Source organism: Poecile atricapillus, chromosome 3 (assembly GCF_030490865.1).
Source record: "Poecile atricapillus isolate bPoeAtr1 chromosome 3, bPoeAtr1.hap1, whole genome shotgun sequence".
Taxonomy (NCBI): Eukaryota; Metazoa; Chordata; class Aves; order Passeriformes; family Paridae; genus Poecile; species Poecile atricapillus.
Window position 1 is genome coordinate 19,268,342 of NC_081251.1, and position 24,556 is coordinate 19,292,897.

At 36.2% G+C, this 24,556-nt stretch overlaps 1 protein-coding gene across 1 annotated transcript in view; it reads right to left on the reverse strand.

Moving 5' to 3' along the window:
- Positions 1-2,612: 2,612 nt before the first annotated feature.
- TPO (thyroid peroxidase) overlaps positions 2,613-24,556 on the reverse strand; it is a 39,261-nt gene continuing 17,317 nt past the window's right edge. Inside the window, 8 exon segments of the mRNA XM_058836864.1 lie at positions 2,613-4,561; positions 4,563-4,648; positions 7,956-8,126; positions 8,957-9,165; positions 12,826-13,063; positions 13,817-13,987; positions 14,499-14,757; positions 20,299-20,814. Coding sequence (XP_058692847.1) covers positions 4,490-4,561; positions 4,563-4,648; positions 7,956-8,126; positions 8,957-9,165; positions 12,826-13,063; positions 13,817-13,987; positions 14,499-14,757; positions 20,299-20,814 — 1,722 coding nt within the window. The 3' untranslated portion in view covers positions 2,613-4,489.

A 24,556-nucleotide genomic window follows, 5' to 3' on the forward strand; every position in this document is an offset into this window, starting at 1 on the left:
TCTTAAATTCCAGTATCCAAAGGGTGTTATCATGTGACTTCGGAAGAGAGGTGCACCAATCATTTGCAGGCTGTGAGACAGAACAAAGAATAGTAAAATAAGAATGTTAATTCCTTCTTAGTTTTTCACCAGAAGTTTTAAAGATTTAAAAATTGATTACAATGGTAACTTAGCTTTTTAATTGTCCATGCTTTTAACTAACTATAAATGTGAAAAAACTTTTCTTATGTATGCTGAAAGGCACAATGGAATTGCCATGAACACTCACAGAAATCATAATAGTTTTAATATTTTTCATTGAAACAATCTAATTAAAGGTCATATGTCAGAAAATATCATAGCTACTAAACAATGCTGCTAAAAATCATCTGCTATTCTAATTCAAGTATTTAGTTTTGCTTTTACACATCCCAGTCATTAGTGGAATAAAGCTGTGTTTTGAGTTTAGTACAAATTTAATTTGAAGTGCTGAACTCTTTTTCTTCATTCTATTCTTTTTCCCTACCCCTGATACACCTCACTATTTATCTCAGTTCCTCAGTTAAGTTTTTACAACAATATGAATCCATTCACTGCTAAATGCACAATCAAGCATACAAAAAGATCAATTTTGTAAGCACCTGAGAAGCATAGAATATAAAGCTCCTGTTGTAAATGCTTCCCAAAATAAGCCATATTTTTCCTATAGTTTTGATAAAAGTGTCAAAAGTGTTGTTTTTTGCCATCTGAAACCAGCTGGCTTTCTCAACCCTGCAGGGTGCAGTGCTGAGCGTAACAACTGACTTTGCAGACTAAAGCACCTGCTGTGATGAGTCACTTCTTACAGCATTCTGCAGCACAGCAAAGAAAGTGGGTCCAATATTATAATTCCATCAAAGTTTAAGTAAGTGTCATTTTCAGGATTTATGTTCCTTTGACATGGCAGTAAAAGCATGCAAAAAGATAAGAACATTTATCCAAAGGTTACAATCTGTCACTGTCATATAACTCAAAACAAGAACTAAAGCTAATTTAAATTAGAGGCCAGTGACAATATTATGGGTTGAATGACTATGAGTAATCTTGAGAGTAAATTAATTTGTGCAAAGGTAAACTAAGTGTGGATCAAGAGTGAAGATATTTAAATTGTCAGTCTTTTTAATGTGGTTGAAGTATGCATAGATGGAAAATTGTGAATTTTATGGGTTTTGTTGGGTATTTTGTTTGTTTTTATTTGGGGTTTGTTTGGTTTGTTTTTATTTACTTCTAAAAATATCAAAAGCCATGGGCCAGAGTGGTAAGAGATGAGCAACTTTGATTTGACACAATTCAAAAAATTCACTTCCTAAATAAAGTTGTCCTACACAAGTTTTCATCTGAGTCAAAGACATTATCCAAACTTAGAAAAAAATGCCTTGAGGCTACTGATGAATTCAATCAATAAAAGCAGGATTGAAGGTTATATAGATTTTCAGTATTGAATAGTTAGCATTACTAGAGCTCTTCAAAATTTTTAAGAGCTTTTTACTTTTGAAGGCAGAAATGTTCATAATAATGTGAAGTGCTCTCATAATTTTAAATCACTCTGCACTGCAGATTCCCAAATTCTTATTGCTGTTCAGTTTCAGCTGCTCATCTATTATCACCAATATGTTGGTTTAGAAAAGTGTTGCTCTATCTTTTTTCACCAAGTCCCCAAACCTCATTCTAACCATATGATGAAATTAGCTAGTCCTTTTGAATGATGTCCTTAAAAATGCAAAAACAATAGACCAATAAATGAAGCCACTCAATAACCTTGATAAAAACTTTTAATCTGAAATAAAAATGCAACAGCTTGTTTTATGTAAATTTTTCGGCTTTTTAATATGGAAATAAAACAAACTAGAATACACTGAGCTGTAACATTCTCCTTTCCCTTGTTAATACAAATATTTTTGTGAGCAATCTACTATCAAGTAGCTAATTTACTCTTTTCTCAATTCAAAAAAAGTATGAGAAATGACAGTGAGAGATGTACACTAGTATGTTAAGAATCACAGTTTACAGAGAAACCATATAAAACACTGCTAAACCCTGTTCATTTTCTCTTTACGTAATGAAAACATGGAATGAAAGAGTCATTAAGGTTGGAAGGGACCTTTTGAGGTCAGCTAGTCAAATCTCCCTTTTCAAGTAGGATCAGCTACGGCAGGTTGCCCAGGAGCCTCCATAGATGTGATAAATGGGCTGACGGGCACCTCACAGTTCAACAGGGGAAATGCAAACTCCTGCATCTGGGGAGGAGCAGCCTCAGGCATCAGTCCACATGAGGAAATGTGTTGCTGGAGAATGGCTTGGCAAAAAAGGACCTGTGGGGCCTAGTGGGCACCAAGCTGAACATGAGACAGTAACACACCCTTCCTGCAAAGGTGGATGATGGTATCCTAGGATGCATTAAGCATTGCCAGCAGATCAAGAGAGGTGATCCTTCATCCTTCCCCTCTGCTCTGGGTGAGACATCATCTGGAGTTGGGTAGGCAATTTCAGCTCCTTGGTGCACCAGAGACATTGATGTACTGGAAAGAGTCCTGAGAAGAGGCACAAAGACATTTGGAATCTAGAGTATCTCTCCCATGAGGAGAGGCTGAGAGCTCGGAGACAGCTTAGCCTTGCAAAGGGAAGATTCGGGGCGGGGTGGGGGCTTATAATTTTGTATAAATATATTAAGGAAAGGTGCAAAGAGGATGGAGCTGGGCTCTTTCCAGTGGTGCCCAGTGACAGGACAAGAGGCAATGAGCACTAAATGATACACAGTGTGACTGGGAGGGTAAGTGAGCACTGCTACTGTTTGCTAAGAGAGGTTGTGGAGTCTCCACACTTGGAGAGATTTAAAAGCTGTCTGGACATGATCCTAGACAACTGGCTTTAGGTGGTCCTACTTGGACAGAAGAATTGGGCAAGATGAACTCCAGAGGTTCCTTCCAACCTCAACAATTCTGTGATTCCATTTTTAAGCACTATGTCCTATAGAGCACCTTTCCTTGTCTTCTTGATCAACATTTGTCAGGAAGCTGTCAATGCTCTCCAAAAATAATCTACATTGCATATGGCCTGCTGTATTGTCCTTACAACTGTGGGTAAAATTCCCCAGGAGGGCCAGGGTCTGTGAACAAAAAGATTCTTCCAGTAGTTTAGAGAAAGACCCATCTACTTCTTCCTGATCAGGAAGTCCATAGCACATATCCATTGCAACAGCAACCATATGCCAGTGCAGTGTCCTCATGCTATCTTTGTTGCATTCAACATCAGTGACCTAACCACATCAAATTAATCTGAAAGCAGATTTTTGTCTCTGAATTTAGAGGAATAAATAAATGTAACCATGGTTGTTTGGATAAAGGAATAAACTGTAAATAATAAAGTTAAGAAACACCTAAAAAAAAGATGTGTTTTTTCTATTTTTTGACTCAGATGAAACTGTAAATGGCTACCACTGTTACTGTCTAGTCTAATCCCATAGAAATTAGGCCCTTAAAATTTGCATTTACTTTTGCTACAGCTTGGTCCATTCTGGCAGCCTTCAGTTGTGGAGGTTTCTCTACTGGTGTGCCTGCTATGTTAGTGCAGTTTCCCATTGTACTTCATTCCTAGACCTTTGATGAAGTCACGTGGCCTCACTTAAGGTGTCACTTGAGGAATGAGGTCTCACTGGTGAGATATACTCATGTGACCTTGAAACACATCTGGAAAACTGACTGGATGCACCTCATATCTGAAGATATCTGTCTGCTTGCAACTAGGTATTTTTTTGCTGGGGAATTACCATTTTTTGTTTTCTTAGAGTAATTAATAATAAGGGACAGTGTAATGCCACATCATAACCAAGGAATTTGCTGAAATGGGAAGAAAGTAATGTGCCATCAGTGAGATTTAATGTGCTTATGATTGTGTGGCATACAGAACTCTATATTCAAAATCTGAGTGGTTTAAAGGTTATGTGCTTTCCTTGGGCGCTTAGATAAAGCAAATACCCATTCACTTGAGTTTGGATTGTAGGTTTTCATGAAGCTTTCCCCAGAACGCGTATTGCTCAACTTCAGTGGTCAATTGCACTCATACTTCCCCTAAACTTCTATCATACAGCTTACTTGCATGCTGAAAAGTTGAAAAACCCAAGGAAATGCATAATTTCTACTAGCTCTGAAAAAGTTGACACTTTTGGAAGGTGTCAGGAGGAACTTAGTTAATATTTAGGTGTTGATTTTAGAGACTGACTAGGAGACGCTGAGACAAATTTGATTCCATCCTCATATATACTGTCAGTAAATACTCAGTGGTTTATATGCAATAGGAATAGAAATGAAAAGCTTATTTATGTACCAGTATTATTTATTCAACACCTTCATTTACAGAATCTGTATCTTTATGCTCATGGTTGTGTAGAGATTTTTCACATATGTTAACAGCTCTTCAGTAAAACACAATTTGATGTATTTTTACAGCATTGTAAAGTGGAACAGAGAACATTTTAATGGACAGTAGGTTCACCATTACCAAAGCATGTTCTTCCATCTTTTGCCAGCTTGTAGGGATCAGTCAGGGAGACATTTGTAGCTGCCCTTAGTGTTAATGCATATAGCAGAAGGAGGGCATGGTGGATTAATTTCATTTTCACATTCATCAATGTCTGCAAAATGAGGACACACTGATCAATAATAATTACAAAGTACAAAGGGATTAATAATTTCTCATAAACACTTTTTACAAGGATTCCTAAATGAAAGGCATTGTACATTTTCAATGAGACAGATACTGATAAAAATCTGTATTGTTACTGTTTAAAGGACAAAGAAGAGGGGCGGTGTTTCGTGTTGATTTTTTGTTTGTTTTAAAGCTGCAAATGATGAAAAAGAAAAGTTGTTCTCATAGTCCACCAAAAGCTACAAATGGCAATTGGCTGAATTTTCAGAAATGTAAGCCTTAAATGTGAGAGCTCTTCTTCATGTGTTTGTGTCCTAAGATTTGACTTCCTCTATAAATTTTTCATCCTATTCTCTATAGAGATAATGAAAAGAATGAGTCAGACACAGTTCTGTACACTTCTAGGCATGACATTGAGGAGCCAAATTTTCAGGTTAGCTTTGTTTGCAAAATTTTTAACCATAATTTGTGAAATCAGTGCAAGGATGGTTGTTTCTAGATGCTATATAAAGTCTGTAAAATGACAATATCCTGTCAGAATGTTGAGCAGATGAACAATTATCCATTGGAAAACATACATACAAATATTGTTCTTGAGGGCTTTCAAGATCTTTCACTTTCTTATTATGTGACGAAATAGGAAACAGCAGTGCAGGAAAACACCCAGTGAGGGAAAGGAAGGGGTCTTTTCATATTTTTACACCTGTTTTTTTTCTGTGTAATATTTACTTGCATGACTGAATTCAGTTGACTAAAAGTAGGTGGTATCCATGTTATTTTAGGTAGTTTCCCATTGGTTCTGTATATTTGATAGCTTGTTTAATGTCTCTGACCAATGCAGTGTGAAGCACTGCAAACCCATATGTGAACTATTAGTCGAGTCTGCAGTGTCTTCTCTTTTTGGTTTTATCCTTTCATTCTCTACCACAATGTTTGATCTGCTACTTCAATACAAGTACTTATTTTCAATCAGTATTAGAAACTGACCTGTATTTACTGACTTAGTTTAGCATTGTCACTGAGACCACTTTCCATCATTGGAAATAGAACCAAGCCTTATTTTCTCAAATTTTGGTACAAAAAAGTAGCTGTGCCCAAAGATAGTTATCAACTAAGACAGTCAAAAGACTAACATGCAGGAAAAATATAAAACTTCAGAACCCTTAAGAAAAAATAACATTCATAACATGTCTTTGGAACAGGAAAAGAATCTGTTTTTTAGGATGAAGATTTCGGAGCATTACTCCCTTCAAAACTATATTTTGAGTTACTGTTCACTGGCTTAATCATCATCTGGGAACAAAAACCTGCACTTTTGCCTGCACTTTAATTTAAATGAGCTCCTTCAACTTCTATAGATCCATAGTCATGCTATGTGCTAACTAGCTAACTCTTCTTCATCACTAAACAGTGCGTGTCAGATCTGACCAGCCAACCCTGCTGCTCACAGAGCAGTTGTTTACTAAAGCAAAGAGTTATCAGGAGTATGACATCACTTAATATAAAGGAAGGTAGCATATTCTAACACTAAATTACTTCCCGAATCAATAGAAATTATATCAGTCAAAGCCCAAGTTAGTAAGAGGGAATTAACAGCTCTCAGAATCCTATGCTTTTGCCAGCAAGCCACTCTGTCTTTCCAGAGTAGCATATAATTTTGAAACCATCTGCAGAAATGCTAAGCTCTATCCTCCTCATTATATTGCTTGATTTATCCCTAATTTGCTGAATATTTAAAAGAATGGGAACATATTGCACAGACATGCATGGAACAAAGTGCTTTCTACTGTAAAACTCAAGTAGCATCTGCATAAGTGGGTTTTGATGGTTTTCCTTTAATAAAGGCATTGCTTTTTTAATATATGCAGCAGCTTGTTTTCCTATAGCACATATACAGTCTTTTGTTTACATTACTGAACATATTAAAAGAAACTAGGACAAGGAATGATTCACTCATTTAACTTATTTATTCCATTCCCTGCCAGAACATTAATCTATTGAAAAGGTTTTATTATAATTCATTTAACATCTTTATTTCCTTATGTGGTATTTATGTGGGAGGAATTCAGTGGATAAATAGGATGTGAATAAAGGAAAGAGCTGAAAATTTCATTTGACTTTTTCCATACCAGGTATACAATTAGAATGAAGAGCTTTCTATTCTGCTATCACAAAAATACTGATAAGCAGACTTTATTGTGGATGAGCTGCAGCACTTGCACTCAAATTAATTTACCACCACCCATAATATATTCTGAAATATAGCCTTTTTGGGTTTAGTTTTCTCTCATACTCTTATAAAGCAGAGGAGTGTGAATATATGCACACACGTACATATATACATATATATATGAGTATATGTACACACACCCTCATTATAAACACATTTGAAATGTTGAAGAGACAGAATTCTTTCTTCACAGCACCAAGAGTGAAAGTGTTGAAATATTTGCCACATTCTCCTTCTAGCTTATTCTACTAAACAGTGAAAGGCAAAAAAACCACAGAAGATGAAAGAATTATTAAAATAACAGAAAAGGGTTCCTGTGAAAATGTGCCAGAAATATATCTTTTTACTAATTTTCATCTGATCTACTTTTGTACCTGCAGAAGTAATTAACTTCTGGAAAACCTTTTCACAGCTATTTGGGAGGGGAAGGTTGCACCTGAAGTGATTATTAGTTTCCTTAATTTCACTTATTCACTTTGCAGACTGTTTTTTTCACTTTTACAAAAATTATTAGGATGACACATGATCTAGTGGTGCAGAGTCCAACTTTTATCTAGAGCATCCATTGAAACAGTGCTAGGAAAATGACAACTTACTGACATGCTGTCATGTTGAATGTAGGAGGAAGCAATGTATAATTCTGATTTGCAGCCTTTTTTCCTTCTCTTTCTCTCCCCCCTCCCCTCTGAATGGTTGTTAATAGACTTGGTTTTTGTTTAATTGGGCAATTTTTAGTGACATTTTCTTATCACCAACTTGATTGCTGAATCAGGATGGGTAGAGATTGAAACAGCAATTCTGGAGTGAGTTTCACATTTTTGTGTTATTGCACCTATAAGCCCAGGATGCTAACTACAAGAAAGCATAGGAGTGAATTCACACCTGATGAGCTATGGTGGACTTTAGCTGTTAGAAAATTCAGAAATAAATAATAACAATAACAATAGCAATAGCAATAGCAATAGCAATAACAATAACAATAACAATAACAATAACAATAACAATAACAATAACAATAACAATAACAATAACAATAACAATAACAATAATAATATATAGATACCTATACAAACTGGAGCCTCAAAGGTCCATCCATTGCTTGTGCAGGTTAATTGCTCTTCTCCTTGTAACTGAAATCCATAGTGACATATATAAGTCACTGTAGATTTTCCAGATTCTGAACAGTATACAAAATCACCATTTTCCACACTTTTTGGTGTTCCACATAGTTCATCTACAAATAGAAAGTTCGTATTACAGGCTTTTAAAAAATTACCAACTTAGACTTGCAAATGGATGGTATTCTGCATTACTGCTATAAACATTAACTTCAGTGAAATTTTTCACATGTTTTAAGGTGATCAAGACTAATTGTTCATTTCTGGAAAAGAATTTATATTGAATATCACAGGTTTTACTTACAATCCTTATAAAATTAGCATTGCAACATAGGAAGGTCATGGACCTACTGGATCAAATCCAGAGTAGGGCAACACGGATAATCAGAGGGCTGGAGCACCTTTCCTTTGAAGAGAGAGGTTGAGAGAGTTGGGGTTGTTGTTGCAGCCTGGAGAAGAAAAGGCTCCAGGGAGACCTTATTGCAGCCTGTCCATTTAAACAAGTCTTGTAAGAATGATTGGAACAAACTTTTTTACCAGGACCTGTTGCAATACGACAAGGGGTAATGTTTTTAAACTAAAAGAGAGTTGATTTAGATTAAATATAAGGAAGAAGTTTTTGACAAGAGTACTGAAACACTGGCACAGGTTGCCCAGAGAGGTGCATGCCCCATTCCTGGAAACGTTTGGATTCAGATTGCACAGAGCCCTAAGCAATATGATGTAGTTGAATATGTCCCTGGACATTGCAGGTGGGTTGGACTAGATGTCCTGTAATGATTCCTTCCAAGCCAAAAAGTTCTATGATTCTATGATCCTACTTCTAAGTGATAGCAATACTAAAGGTCTGATTCAGACCAGTAACTCAAGATCTGCCACAACCAAGGTTAGTACTTCAACTGCTCCTTACTCTCCCCTCCAAAAAGATTGGTAACTACTAGATTACCTTCATGATAAAAGTCTTGCCAAGCTTCTAAATTCATCCCAGGTATATTGTTACAGTGCTTAAAATCCTGTGGAAACTTTCCAAGTTGAAAGGCATCTGCTGGCACTTCAGAAATTCCTGTGTTGTCGCAAATCACGCGGGACAGTGAATGTTTTTTGAGTTCATGCCTTTGAGCTTCTGTGAAAACATTATCATTTTCCCACCAAAATCTGGAAAGATTGATAGAAACCTTTTTTGAAAAGATCAAATTCAAAGAGCTGCTTATTTTTACTTTCACAGTACCTTCTATTTAAATACCAAAAATAAGAATTACAGAAAAAATAGGTGAATAAAAGAATAATAAGAGTAAACGCCATGACCATAAAGAACCAGTCATAAAAAGGCTCGTGTGAATCTGATGTACTGGTCAACTCAGGTGATGTGTTAAAGCCAGCAGAATTGCTTTTCATTGATTGAACAGGTCCACAAAAAAAGTTACAATCCTGAGAGAAAAACTCAAGACAAATTTGATTGAACTGGTCCTTACTCCTACATATACTAATATGTGCTGTTCACTCATAAATTGTTTAAACCATAAATTACAGAGGAATTGGAGGAGTAAGCAAAAGAGATTTCCTCATACCAAAGCTTTTGAATTCTGTTTGCTCTTACTGAATGGCTGCTAGGAAAACAAGTATATGTTGAATACTTCTCTTGTTAATTAGGAGTACTTAATTTGCTAAGAAACCTGTAGATATGCAGATTAATTGTAGTAGAAAAGCATAAGACAGTATTGATGTTTTTGATCATACATAAAGTAAGCTAAGAGGACTGTCTGGAACAGAGAAGACCTGCTTATTTTTGTCAGATCAAGAGTGTGGTGTCAGAACAGAGGAACTAGTTCAGAGGAATTACAGAGGTATATTTATTAAATGGTGACATTATATAAAATATATATGTATGCATACACATATACATATACATTTAAAGGTAAAAGGAAGAAAACAGTGGGGAGAAAAGGAAAGACAAACACTTTGTATATAAAGACATGTCATTAATGGCAAAAATACTTCTGAAGAGTTTGATAGAATGTCTCTATTAGCACAGTGAACAGTGATAAACACTGCTACACTGTTTAGTTCCCTGTGGTGGTCAGGCCAGGCCAGGCCAGGCCAGTCAGGATTTTCCCAAATACTAGGCAGGATTGGTGGTAACATGCCTGAGGACAGTCAGCAGTAGAGCATGGGAGTGATCAGACTGTGTAAACTGAGCTCAGGTTTAACACAGGAGTTATGATTCATAATAGAGTGGGCACATGGCTTGGAGGTTTCTAGAAAGTCCGTGAGTTTGTGCTTACGTTTGCCTGATTAGAAGGGAACAGCAATAGCAATATTGACTGTGGACTCTATGCAAACCTGGCATGTGTTCAGCATTTGAAGATTTTTATGAGCTGCCTGTAAATGTACCATACAAATGGGAAGTCTGATAGTTGTGTTTGTGTTCTGGGGAGGATGAGGACTGCAAGTGTGCTCCAGGGTTGCTTTTCAGGACAAATCAGATTCTGCTGCCAACAGGAGCATACCTGCTAAGTAAGGTAAGTGCATGTGAAATTCTGGAAAACTGGCTTTATTTGTAGGCCAATAGTTACCTTCAGAAGCCTGGTTTGTTAAAAAAACCCATCCTACTTTGCCTACATTGAAGGAGGAGGCAGTGTAGAGAACCAGGGGTAGAGGAATGTCCCACAACTCAGCCGCACTGTGATAAGAAATGCAGGAGAAATGGAGGAGCTGGAAGGAGAACAAAAGGAAGGAGCCTTCCTCCGACACCTTGTGTACACCATGTCTTGCATGCTCCTAAACTTCTCAGAGCATCCTGAAACCCTCACTGGTGATTCCAAGACCCCTTCCTATAAACAAAGCCATCAAAGTCTTTTCTCCACTCAGTTCTCCTACACTTTTGTCCCCTTTCATATACATTAAAACCTATTCTACTTTTATCACAAAATTCGGTTTTATCTATAATTCTAAATGAAAAATTATTTTTTAATCTACCGAACAGATGGGTGTTTGCTTTAACAAACATTTTGGTTTACTCCATTCGATCTGTGTCAGGTGATCAAAACCTATCCAAATAATGAAAAAACTTCAGAAGTTTTGCCCAAATGTTTCAAATCCTGAGATTGCAAAAATATTCAGAGGATGAAGAGGTGGAAGAAGGCTGATGGATCAGAAACAATTTGTTTCAGATGATGTGGTTAAGATAGTGCCTGACTTCAGCAGATAAGAAAACTTTTTATGTTTTGTCAGATTACTGACAAAAAGGTTTTAGGGCTATCGGAATTAGGGGTTCAGTCAGATGACAATTCCAGGTATTTTGAACTTAAAGAGTAAATTAGAAGAGTTATTTTTAAATCCCTGCATACAGACCTGTCAGTTAGGGTATCTAGTGTATGTAGTGCCCCTGGTCCAGTTACACATAACACCCAACACTCTACCTGACCAGACACTGCAGTGTTAGACTTTTCCATTCTTATTATGTGACAACTATAACATGTTACATACTTCTAACTTCTCTTTCATTGGTGGTGGTTTCATTGTTATTAATGATGGAATACCATTTCACATTTAAGTTAGCTGCCACAAACTTTGTAGCAGAAACTCAGGAAATTCATTATTAGAACTCTCTTTTTCTCAACTTGGAGTTAATGTATTAAATTATGCTTATGCTTATTTAATGCTGGTAGCATTATGAGATACTGCATGTTAAGTAACAGTGTAAGGTACTGAATAATAGAAAGGGGGCTGAAAAGACATCCACAGATACTTCTTTCCCAAGTAGGGACAAGTATGCCTGTACCATTCAGAGGACTTTCAACCATGTTTTGAACACAGCTGAGTAGAATGTTTGTTGTCTATACAGTTTCTGCAAATACCACCTTTATGATTAGCATTGCTTTTTCTTGTAAGCTAATTAATTAACATTTTTTAAAGTTCAGATTTAAATTCTGACTTGGATGATTATTCCCATAATGGTTTCTTTCCATAACAGTGACTTATAAGAGGAGCTTAAAGGTCATTGTAAGGACCAGATGTATTTAAAACACTCCTGCTAGCATGGTGCGAGCAGTTTTAAATTAGCCATCTCATGAGATCCAAAATTACTGCCACAAGTACATGACAGAAATAAAAAATAGGTTGCTTCATAATTACATCATAATTCATAATTGCTTCATGAGCAGAAGCAAGATAGAAACAGCTTCTCATACACCATTGTGTCCTGAAGCTGCATTCCTCCTGCTTTTCTGGTATGAAGTGTTGTACTGGCACAAGATTCTGGTGGCACCTGTGCAGGGTTGGTTGAAGTGACATCCTGCGCTGTGTCCTATGAGGCAACTCTGGGAACACTGCTGTCCCAATTCACATAAGGCCAAGTATGTGGTGCTTTCATTACCCCTTTTATGAAGCCCGAATTACAGATTTTTCTTATCTCTTCTGACTTTGCTGCAGTTGCCAAAGAAAAATATTGAGGTTCTTCCATCTCCTGAGCCCAGTGCAGCCCTCAGGGGGAATAAAGTCTGCACAATACTACATCCATCCATGCAGAAGTTACTGGCCCCTGCCACAATTAACTTCTCATGGTATCTTGCATTTTCAGTAGGAGTGCACAGCTGGACACCTCAGTAGCATAGAAACAAACTCCATGTCATCTGGAATTGAGACCATGTATAAACCAAAGAAGAATAATCAAAACCTCACCCAACAAAACTGAAGGAGCCAAGACAAAAATGTGCGACGCGTAGAGAATGACTTGTTTGAAGCATATTTAAGTGGCTGTAAAATTTCCATTGCTACTGGGTTTCTATACATGATTTTACTGCATAATAAACTCACCGGTCACCATCCCTTAGCGCTTTCATTTGCTTTCCAATTATACATGCAAACAGGGGACCAGTTCTAGCACCCGGAAGAAAGTCTTCCATGAGACCGCCAAGCCAAACATCAATATTGTTAGGATTATGGTACAATTCCATGATTTTTTCAGTGACATTTTGATTGGTTATTGCTGTATTCAGGTCAGTGTGAGTTTCCAGTTTTGGTAAACCACAGAATTCCCGCCATTCATTATAACCTGCAAGTATGATGTTTAAAGGAAGATTAGATTTGTCTTCTAGGCATGATAGATGAAATTAAAAAATTTATACACACTGGATTTTGACAACCTTGATCATAGTCATAGACAGTTATGTTTAAAAAAGGCATCAGAGAAATTATGGCAGGATTTGAGCTAAGCTCCAGCATTCTTCCTCTAAGCAGCTATATCCATGGCCTGACTCCTTGACCGTTAATTCAATCTTACACTGGGCTGACTGGAGTAAAAAATCTAGTGCAAAAAAACAGAGACAAACATGTAATATTTCTTAAAATGCAGAGTTAACCTAACCAAGCCATCTACACCACTCCTAGAGACATCTGTCAACACCTTCTGTGGTTGGTGGAGCCAGTGAGGATGTGCCTAAATTGACTATCCCACAGGCTGGGGACAGTCTGCTGATGGGAAATGGCTGCTTCAGGCAGAAACCCCCACTTCTCAGAGCTGGTTCCAGCAAAAACAAGCCTCAGGTACTTACACTGAACACACCCAGATCCACTCACTAGTACTGTTCTTCTAGATTCCAGATTTACGAGATAATTTTAATCTCAAAAGCTATCAAATACTTTCCATCAAAATTAAGAATATTAGCAATGTAAATTTTAAAAGAGACTTAAGTGATTTTTCTGATTACCAGAGCTATTACTTAAAAGCTTATGATTACATCCCAAATATAAGCAGTTGTACTTCAGTTACCAGTTGGAAGAGAAAAAACAAGAAAAAGCAACAGACCTGGGAGTCCATGATCACGGCCACGTTGTAAATTCAGTGACGATAAATCAAGTGAACCATTATTGGACAACACAAACAGTTTTTCTGTTAACTCCTCATTCAGCAGCTGATGTTGTACCTGCAGTTTTGCTGGATGTGCTAGAAGACCCCTTATTAAAGGATCCAAGCCTCCTTTAAACATAAAAAATGGTATTATAGAATGTATAAATTGTTATAACTTTCATAATAAATGTCAATACTTATGTGTTTGTATGTTTTTAAATCATTGTGCCACACAGGCTTTTACATTCAAACACATCTCCTTTAGTTCAAAGTAGAAGTAATACTGGTATGAAATAGCTCCCTCTTCTTCAGGTATAAAAGAACTTGCAACCTGTTAATAAATTCATACACAAAAAAAATCCTAAAAAAATCTTCATCATCACTCATCCTTCTATTGCCAACCTACCAGACTGTTTTAATCTTGAGTATAATGTTTTACTGATTCAGTCAACTATTTAATTGAGAATAATAATTAATGTTCTTTTTAGTGGTCTGGAATTCAACCAACAAATCAAATAGATTATTTAATTAAATAAATGCTCCCATTCCTAATTCAGGACAAATAACTTAGAAAAAGTTACAATATTCTGGGGAAAAAAAAGACAAAAAAACAACAGAAGCAGTTTAAATAAGACCATACCTTCTTTAATGAGCCTCCAAGGACTAAAGAAAACTTCATGCAAATGAAGATTTGGGAGTTCAGGATCATCTAAATATTGTGCATTCAATCGCTTCACTATTGGTTGGATTGTTGCATGACCAAAACGAAAAGCAGCTGTTGAAAATATATTAGAAACCGTAGGATTCATTGTGGGATCATAACCTGCATAAAGGCCAATATACAGATTAAAAGCATCTGGACCAATGATTTTGGGAATGTAATCTCTTAAAGTAATAATCTGAAAGAAAAGAAAAAGAAACATATTTCAGCTTTTCTAGAGATGAATAGTAATTAGTACCAGGTGCTAAATGCTTTTTCATTCCCTCATGTATGCCCTAAACATTTGGAATAAGCAAGAGCAGTATTTCCTGGAAAACAATATCAGTCTTATTTTTGCAATCAGGGGACAAATGACCAGAGATAATCTGTGCAACAGTCAGGCCCTGTTAGGTCTTACCATAAATGCTAGAAAAAACCTCCTGAGCAGAGATTTCCAGGGCTGCTCATTTACAAACCATGGGGGGAATCCAGCTCACGGGAGGTTTGCTGAGATTAAAAATGTAAATTATAATGGCCTTAAAAATGGCAATGAAAGCAAGAAGCACTATAATGTCTTTCAAGAAGGCTTTCTAATGTGAACAGATGCTATTTTCAGACATATATTTGTGACACAAATCCTCTTTTATTATTATTTGAAATGATGAGGCTTTAAAATGCCCAAAATCCTTTTGTAGACACTTTATACTAAACTTAGGCCAATTTTTAGACTTCTAAAGAATGCACTTCAAAAAAAAAAAGACTGATAACATCTTCTGTCAAATGCTTTTATAATGTGATAGTATTACAGTGGCATGGAAAAGCATAGGAATAATCATGACAAAAGGAGAGAGGGGAAAATATTCTACTGTACCAAATAAAATGAAAATGCATTATAGGTTAAAGATTATGCTGAACTCAATAAAGCAATATGAGATAAATATGAAGCATAACGAACTCAATAAAATATCTCATAGATTCAATATAATATGCAATAAATATACAGACAAATGTACTTTGAACTAGATATAGTGCAGATTGAAAAACTAGCTGGCTTAAAATGACCTTCTAAAAAACTTGTATCATTATTTTAGGCACAGAGCACAGACAAGAAAGCCTTTCCACAATTTGATCACTTTTCCCAGAAAGTAGAGGTTTAGGTTTTCAGGTTAAGTCATGCAGTGCACAAAATATATAAAAGACAATATGTTATAATCCTTTTTACAGCTTCTTTAATGTGGCATATGAAACAAATGAAATTATTGCAAGAAATTAATACTGACAATGACATTTGAAAAGCTAATCCATGGCTTTATTCAGAAAGGTTTTTTGCAAGACAATTCTAATTTTAGATGTATAGCTTTTACAATCAAAGACCTTATGGAAGAGTAGGTTAGTCATGGATGCAAAAAATCCTATGACTAATTTTTTGGCTCATTTTAAATGAAATTCCAAGCTAAGATACTCAGGAAGGCCAGACTCCTTGAGGGAAAGGGCAACTCAGACTTTTCATTTGCTCCAGAGGCAACATCTTCATTTCCAATTTCCTTGATAGAGATAAAGGGGTTGCCATTTCAAGACAAGAAAATTAAAAGGCTAAGGGTAAAAAGGGGTCTATGCCTGCCTACCCTGCACTAGGAGAGGCATCTGTTTGATGGAAACTTAAATGAGGCTCCACCAAGTAGAGGTGAGTTTTAGACAATACAGGCTAAGTTGTTATTAATACAGAAGAATACAATAATGCTACTGGAATCTGCCAAAGAACCACATCTGAAATAGCATCTAGGATTTGTGTAGTCTCTGGATGTGGCCAAATTTGTCTGTGTGAAGTCAGGGAGAGGCTCACTATGAGAGTTCTCACAACTGACACATACATAAATTTTAAAGAAGATGTTAACAGCTGACAGGCATCAAAATTAATTTTCTTAAAATTCTTTTGTATACAGACCCTTCTCTCAGAGAATGATATAAAAGGATTATTTATTTTCATAAATAAGCACAGTACTTTCTTTCAGTAGAGTATTCCTTCAATAAATGAGATTCTCCTGTGGAAACAAAGGAATGTGCTTGTTGCAAAATATGTCAATAAAATCCAACAGAAAGCAACTATAGGGGGAAAGAAATCACAAACTAGTATAGTGAATGGCTCCATCATTTCTGGCTTACTTTGAGTCTATTTTTTAACAAAAAGTTAACAACTTTTGTGTGTTTGCAGAAGCATAAGGAATATATATGGATATCCTGAGTCTGAACCTGCAAGGCAGAGTGGTCTCAATTCTTTGTGACATTTATGAGATTAGAGGTAATCTAAGCTCCTCTTAGGCTACATTCATCACCTCATAGCATCAAATCCAAGCTCTACAGAAGCCTCATGAAGAAAACAATTTTAATCAATAACATCAATATTTCTACTATCTCATGGTAGTCATTGTTCCAACAGTATAATTTAGTGGAAAATTATGATAAATGAGCACTGTGTTTTAAACAGAGGGCCATATGCTCGGCATTTTTAGAAGGCCTTTTTATTCTATATAACCATATATTAACTGAGAAATTATGTAAGACTTATTCATTTAGTCATATCAGAGGATATAAAACACTAATTTCTTAGCAATCCAGCCACTTGTTTGGTAAGTATCCAGACAGAAACAGCATCTGAGTGCCAGAAAAGGCTTTGTATAGATTTTGTCATGACATTAGATCATGTCATTTATCCCCCGTGCACTGTTTACAGAAAAAGTAACTGAATCCTGACCTGTAAACACTAGAATATTGCAAGTCAGAGAGGATGTTACTGTTAAAGGCAGCACTCATTCAGAAAGCAGAATTACAGCAGGGGTTTCCAAGCCTTATGAACTCACTGAGTATCCTGACTGCATTTTTCTCCAAGCTGAGTCAACCTTCAGCAGAAGTCAGCCACATGTTATATATTTGGAAATAGGTTATACAATTTCACTTTATTTTTTAAAACTTTTTGTTCATGTTAAACATTATTATCAATTAGATGCAAAAGATCCAGAAATTCTTAATCACTTTTCATAGGGTTCAGGAGACTTTCCTTGCAAAAACCTCTACACGTATATCTCAAACTAGGTGTGAATGGGGCACAATGGTTGGAACAGGAAAATAAAAAATAATGGCTGGAACAGGAAAATATAAAAATATGTGAACTACCATAAGGGTAAGTAAGGCCAAAAGTGCAACTTGTCATTGGCCAGCTGTAACTGCAGAGGAATAGTATCTCACTGAGATAATGACAATGAAATGAAACTTCTGCACTTGGAAGATCGCAGAAATAATAGAGAACGATCAAATATAACAATGTTTAATTCATTGAAGTGTTATGCATGGTTACTTAGCAGTTCTCACTGAAAGTACTAAAGGATTTACAGATGATGACGTTGAAGTCCTAAACTTTTGACTAAAAGGTGATTTTACAAAAGTTCAATTTTTCATTAAAATGAACTCATTATCATTCTGCTAATAGTATAAACTATACTCATTATAAAGATGAGTTCTGACATTATTCTCGACACACTCTTTTGTAAAATGTATTATTTATCTATTTATTCTTTATAATTTCATATTTTTGAGAGGATATATCCAATAATTTAATTTCACAAACAAATTTCATCCAAGTAGTTAATGCATGTAAATCTCAGAAGTCACCCACTTTCAAGCCATGCCTCAGACCATGCAAGATGCTCAAACAAAACAAGCAGATGTAGAAGGAAGTGAAATAAATGCCTTCATGTACACTGAAAACTAAAGGCAGTTGTTACCTAAAATTGGGATCAAGTAGGAGCAACTGCATTAATTCAGAGATGTTTCTCTGCTACTGTAATAAATCAAAGAGAATTGGATTCAGATTGATCTGCAAATGTCCTGCTCCATCTGACTACTGTCAAATCTTCCATTTTTCATAACCCAAATGGCACATCAGGAGAAACTGTCTCCAGAAAGAACACAATAGGTGTGTGCAAACTATGCATATATGAGATAGCAATGTTAAGACTAGCAGTTGCATAACTGAACTTTTTTTTCTTCAGATATTAAGTGACAAAGAAAAAATGTCTTTCTGCACAAAACATGAGGAAACACAGAATATGTGTCTTTACCACTGTATACTGCAGTGTTAGTACTTTATTCAGTTAAGCATGTGTAATTCCCATGAAATAGAAAGGACAGTTACTACTTCTTATCAGTGAAACTGTATAATGCAGCCAAAAAAATATTTTTTTTGTGCAGGATATCAACAGACAATTGTTATGTTTGGTAACTTTGGCAAGTTTCTATTATCAAATACTTGTCATTAGAGATATTTGTGGTGCTAAAAAAATCCAGGAATAAAAGTATGGTCTTAAGAGAGATTTTTTCATGCTCTTTATTCTAGAAAGAAGAAAAGGCTTTTTGTTCAATTCTCTATAATTGCACACCCACAGGCAGAACTTGTACTTGAAAGTATTCCCTCCAAAAAAAAGAGAATTTTAGAAATGTCTAGCAACTGAAACAAGACTTGATAGTGGAAATCTCATGGTAAATTCAACCAGAGCTGTCATTAATGTGCCAGTTAACATACCACACTAATAGAGGTGCTCCAATTATCTTTCCTGAATGAATGTCTCTAAACCAACTAAATATAACTCAAACACATTTCTAATGAGCCATAGGCAAATCTCATTAGTCTGTGATACCGGCAGAGTTAATGAGCAGTGCTGATCCATGCAGTGCATTGCCTTGCACAAAATGGTTTCTTTCAGGCCATAATGTTTGTGGATGCAAACCAGAAAGGTATGAATGCACAGAGGCCTGCTTTTGGACTTGCACTTCTTTTCTAACAAGTATTAACTATTGTGACTTGTCAATGCCATTCTTTTAATGAAAATGGCATATTTATGGTAGAGTAGGTGACTTGGTTAAAGCAAACAAAAAGCCAAACATTTCAAAAGAGCCTAAATACAATTAAGTGAAGTATGTTACTTCTCTGAAGCTCAATGAATTTGAGTGCAAGTAACAATGCATTAAACAGTGCAGGTGATTTCTTAAAGGAAACATGCTTTGTATTCTATTGTGATGGAAGAAAGGAAAATTGTTTGATCAGAAAAGTGAAGTTTTATTGCATCCTCCCCCAATTTATCTCCCAAAAAGTCTCCTTTGCTACTGAAAAAAAAAAAATTGTAAGAGTATGAAAACATGTCTATTATAAACATCCTTATGGACTCTTCTGTATTTTCCCACAGGTATTTCTCCTGCTATCTCCTGTTAACAGTAGCCCCTGAAGTACGTGCATCACTACTTCATTGAGAATGTCACAGGCATTTTTACACTGGGGATTTATTATTTACATAATACCTGTGAGAAAGTAAACATTTTGAACATTATATAAATACATATAAAATTATATAAATAATTTTCTTTAACAAAAAAAAAAAAATCTGAAAAAGACACTTTTATTGAAAAAACAGACATTGGAGAAGCCTGCATAAATATGTGTCTGAGTAGAAACTGTCATGAAAATCAGAGCACTGAGGTGCCTAGAGAAACTAAGCACTGAAACATTGCATTTAGGAAAGTGGAAAACAAAGTGAACTTTAAACATGCCATGTTTGAAGCACAGAAATAGGTAGGAAAGAAAAGGGTAATGCAATCTGAAAAAGCCCCTCCCAGAAGAATATTGGAAGCTTAGTGAGTTCTGTTCTGCAATATTCACTGCAATGTGTAGATGAGCAAACAAGCAGCCAACCTGATGCAGAGCACCAACAATTTTGCGCGTCTCTTGGTAGACGGTCTCCGCGCTCCAGTGGCTGTTGATGCGCTTGAGGGCTCGGGCCAGGCGGTTGTGCTCCCTCAGCCACAGCGTGTGCATGGCAGCCAGGGATGTGACCTCGCTGGAGCGGCTGTCCCCGGCCAGAAAACATTCCACCCTCTCACCTCCACTCACACTTGGGTCTTGTGCACAAGGGGATGGGATCCGATCTGTAAAAGGCAGGTATTCCCGATGGTTGTCATCATACTTTAAGTTTACTCTAAGAAGGCCTTCTTTGCTTGTTAAATTCCTCAGTTTGTTTTCAACAGCAGGGGTGCTGCCATAGACTGTAGAGGCATCAAGGAAAGAAGTTAAGCCATTGATCTGCTGTCTTGTATTTAGCACTGATATATTTCCAAAGAGAACAGCCTGATCACCGGTGCCGCATGCAGGAGATGAGCGGTAGAAGGGCAGGCAATCCATCCCTGCAGATAATGTATCATTGGTGGTTACCTGCATACAAAATAAGGATATTTGCTGAGGGGAGGAGAACAGCTGGGGATGCTGAATTGAGTCTTGTCTAAATATTTACTTCAACCCTCTGTTTTTTATTGTTCAGACCTCAACTACTGGAATGACATATTCTAAATCTGTATAGATTGTTTTTCTTTAGATTTAAAGAGAAAAGATGAATATTTTTTAAGCAGAGACAAATAAACCCCCAAACTTCTACTCTATCATAAGCTGTTGATGTAATACCTCTATGTCTAAATCAGTCTAGCTTTACAATCAAAATTCATCATAAAATGTATCAGAGTGAGGACATCAACATCTGGTCAAATTCTGTTCTACTGAAGAGCAATAGAAACAGCAGGTTTACCTGTATGCATAAAAACATGAGGAGTTTCAGTGTCTGCAGCAGCGCACTGTAAAGGCTTTGGTTAAATACTGAATTCTAATCCTGTTTCCTAACTAAAAAGGACAGATGTAAATATTCATTTTGCTTTCTGCCAGTCCCCCACAAGTCTTCTGCCATATTATTTTGCTGCAACAGTTGTCTTACAGGTACTGAATTCTGTCCATCTTTACAAAAAGCAAAGGCTGCACATAGACTTGGCTAAATGAAAAACTGCCTGTCTTTTATTGGTTTGATCCCCATACAGTTGAGACACTGAGGTCAAATAATGAGGTCCAAAAATCTAAGAGAAAATAAATTATTTGTACAGACACCTGAGCTAACCCTTATTTGTATTCTATCTATTCTATCTGCTTGCTTTTCATTTTTCACTTTGGCAGAAGACAGTGAATGCTGCATATGTGATGTAATTTCTTCTTCATTTTTCTAATAATACAGAGATCAGTCTGCAGAGATAGAACAGTCATTAAATTGGGGTTAACAGTAACAAAGTGACTTTGGAATGAAATGAATTAACTTTACACAATGTTACCTCATTTGTTATACCAAGTAAAATTTTCTTAGTACTGAGAGCTCGTGTCAGTAGGGATTGATACCAACAAATCTTTCACATTAAGAAATGGTTAAATTTTGTTTAGTAAAGAAATTCTACTATTATTTCTTCATTGCCTAGGTTTTAGCAAATCAAAGTAGATTATATTTGAAGAAAATAAGTAATTTTCTTTCACTGATTTTTGAAATCAATAATTTCTCTGTCTTGTGTTTTCTATTTAGCATTTGTTATTAAGTCTTTTGCTATTAGTGTGGCTTCTTTTTCCCTTCAGCCGGTAATGTAAGCAGGCAACTCATCTCATAATACAAATATCTGAACTTGACAGCCACAGCCCTGTATGTGTTTGTCTCCTAGTTATCAGGAGGTACTCAGGAAGAATCCAGGTTTCACTGAGAAAAGAATGTAGCAGATGCCTATATGGTGTTAAACAGCAAGCCTCACAGAAAAACATGCCAACACTGAATGAAGCTCATACTGAATAATCTTTAGTTAACTAGCTCTGCAATTTCAGTTCAATCCGTTCTGGTCCCCAGGGGAGAAAAATCAGCAATAATGAGCATTAAGGTACTGGCTGAGCTGCATAATGCTGTCCTTTCCCTTTTCATAGAATAAGTAGTTTGCAGTCAGCAGCTGAACATGTAAACTAGAGGTTCCTTATAATATTATCCAAAGACATTAAAAATAATCTGAGTGAAAAAAAAAGAGACCCTTTTCTGCTGAAATGGGTACTGATTTTTTTTTTCTTTTTTTTTTCTTTAAAAAATGACTAAAATTCATGCTTCTTTATTGTTTGTATCACACAGATCTAGAGGGAAAAAAAACCCTGATTGGCCACAATAGTTTTCCTGTATAGCTGCCTGTTGATTTAAGTGGTTATTATATATGCATAGTCATGGCAATGGTAAAATTCTTCTATATGTAGGAAAATGAAAGGCAATAATTGTTTAAGTGTACCACAATCTCTAAACTGTTATTTCAGTTAAAGAAAAAAATCTTTCTTATTGTGAATTTATTCTATGGGAAATGACCTTGTTATGTTTATTTTTCTGTAGATTTAAGAGAAAACCTAGCTTATGGTCTGTGAAAATTTGAAGAAAAGGAAAATATTAATGATTATTTGTGCACATGCAACTTGGAGAGGAGTCCATGATCCCATCTGACAGCGAGCTGCTGCTGCTGAAACAGAAGAAAAAGGCAGGGACTCACTTTGCTGGTTGTTGAGTGCAGACGACTGATCTATTTGTAGCTGAGACAGTAACCTGTCTTGTTATGTGTCAACTTTTTCAAATCACCTCACTTTTCTGAGACTGTTTCTTTTCCACCTCTTTGTATCTCAGGTATCTGAAAGCTTTTCTGGATTGTCTCATGCTAACTGTATGCATTGTGTCTAACTTATTGGCAGCAATTAATACTGAATAAAGTCAGTAGCTCTCTTATGAAAGTCTTTCTAATGCTTTATGTCTCAGCTCTAACCTGAAATAATAATCTCAGGAATGACAAGTTATCTCCACAACTCTGTTCTGCATGTCAGGTTGTTATAAAAGAAGTGTAAACTAAAGCTAGTGGGTGTGAGGTATTTTTGCCCCATTAGGGGACCCCATAAATATACAGAAAAAAGAATGTTCAGGCTCTACCAGAAACTACAGGCTCCATGTGAGAATTGCTCAGAGAAATTCTATAGCATTTATTATAAAAATGTCCAGAACAGAAAATCACAATGGTTCCTGGTAACCTATGAATCATTTGCCTACACTTTTCATTAATATTAATTCACTATTGCAGCTTTCAATACTTCATTGAATTGTACTGACTCTGAATATTTTCCAGGTAGATTCCCTAACCTGTGCAGTCAGGACCTTCCTCTCCCTGCTGAAACCCCCAGAGAGGATGTGCAGCTGCAGGCACAGTTGTCCTTTTCTGTGGGTGGCTTCTCCCTTGGGCACCGCTTTTGTAGGAGCAGCAAAAGTGCAAACTGCAGCCTCTACACCTACATTGTTGTAAAAGATGCTATTGATTTCACTGCCTTTGGAAACCAGCTACAGTTTCTTCACATACAAAATGAATGTATAAAACTAACTGTGGCAGTTTTCCAAATATTTAATATGTGGACATTTATTTAGTTAATAATTCTGAAAGAAGATTAGTTCTAGAGGGTAATAGTGTTTTGTTTTGGTATTCAGAAATTAGTTCCTCTGATGACACAATTTATTGCAACAGCCCTTTCTTTTTGTTTTCTTTTTTTTTTTTTTAATACAGAATCTAATCTCTCTTTTTGAGAAAAAACAGTCACAAAATACTGAACATATATAGTAAAAGCAAAAGAACAACCATCTTTGCATCTGTCCATCAAAGCTGTTAATAACAGGTAAACAACAAAATGGAGCTGAAAAATTCATGGGACTGTAACCATGTAAAGGGGCTACAAGTTGGCAAACTTATCTATTACTTACAGGGTTGTGACTGAATTTCTTTGCATGGCTACATCGAAGCCATCCTCATGCTGAGTAAGAGCAGCATCCAGTGCTAGATTTAGCTATATTAAATACTCAATGATAGATTTAGTATATGCTCACATAATCCACCTTCAAGAGCATCCTTGAAACACACTCTGAATCTCGTCGCAGCTCCAAGACAGAAATCCAGAGTCTGTGCCCTGTTTAGAGCACTGAAGGATGCACTTGCAAGTCTATGCCATGACAATCTGTGCACCCTCTATCCCTCCTTACTGAATACCTCTACCACATTAATAATGTTAGCCTTGGAGTCTTTAATAAAGATCCCTTACA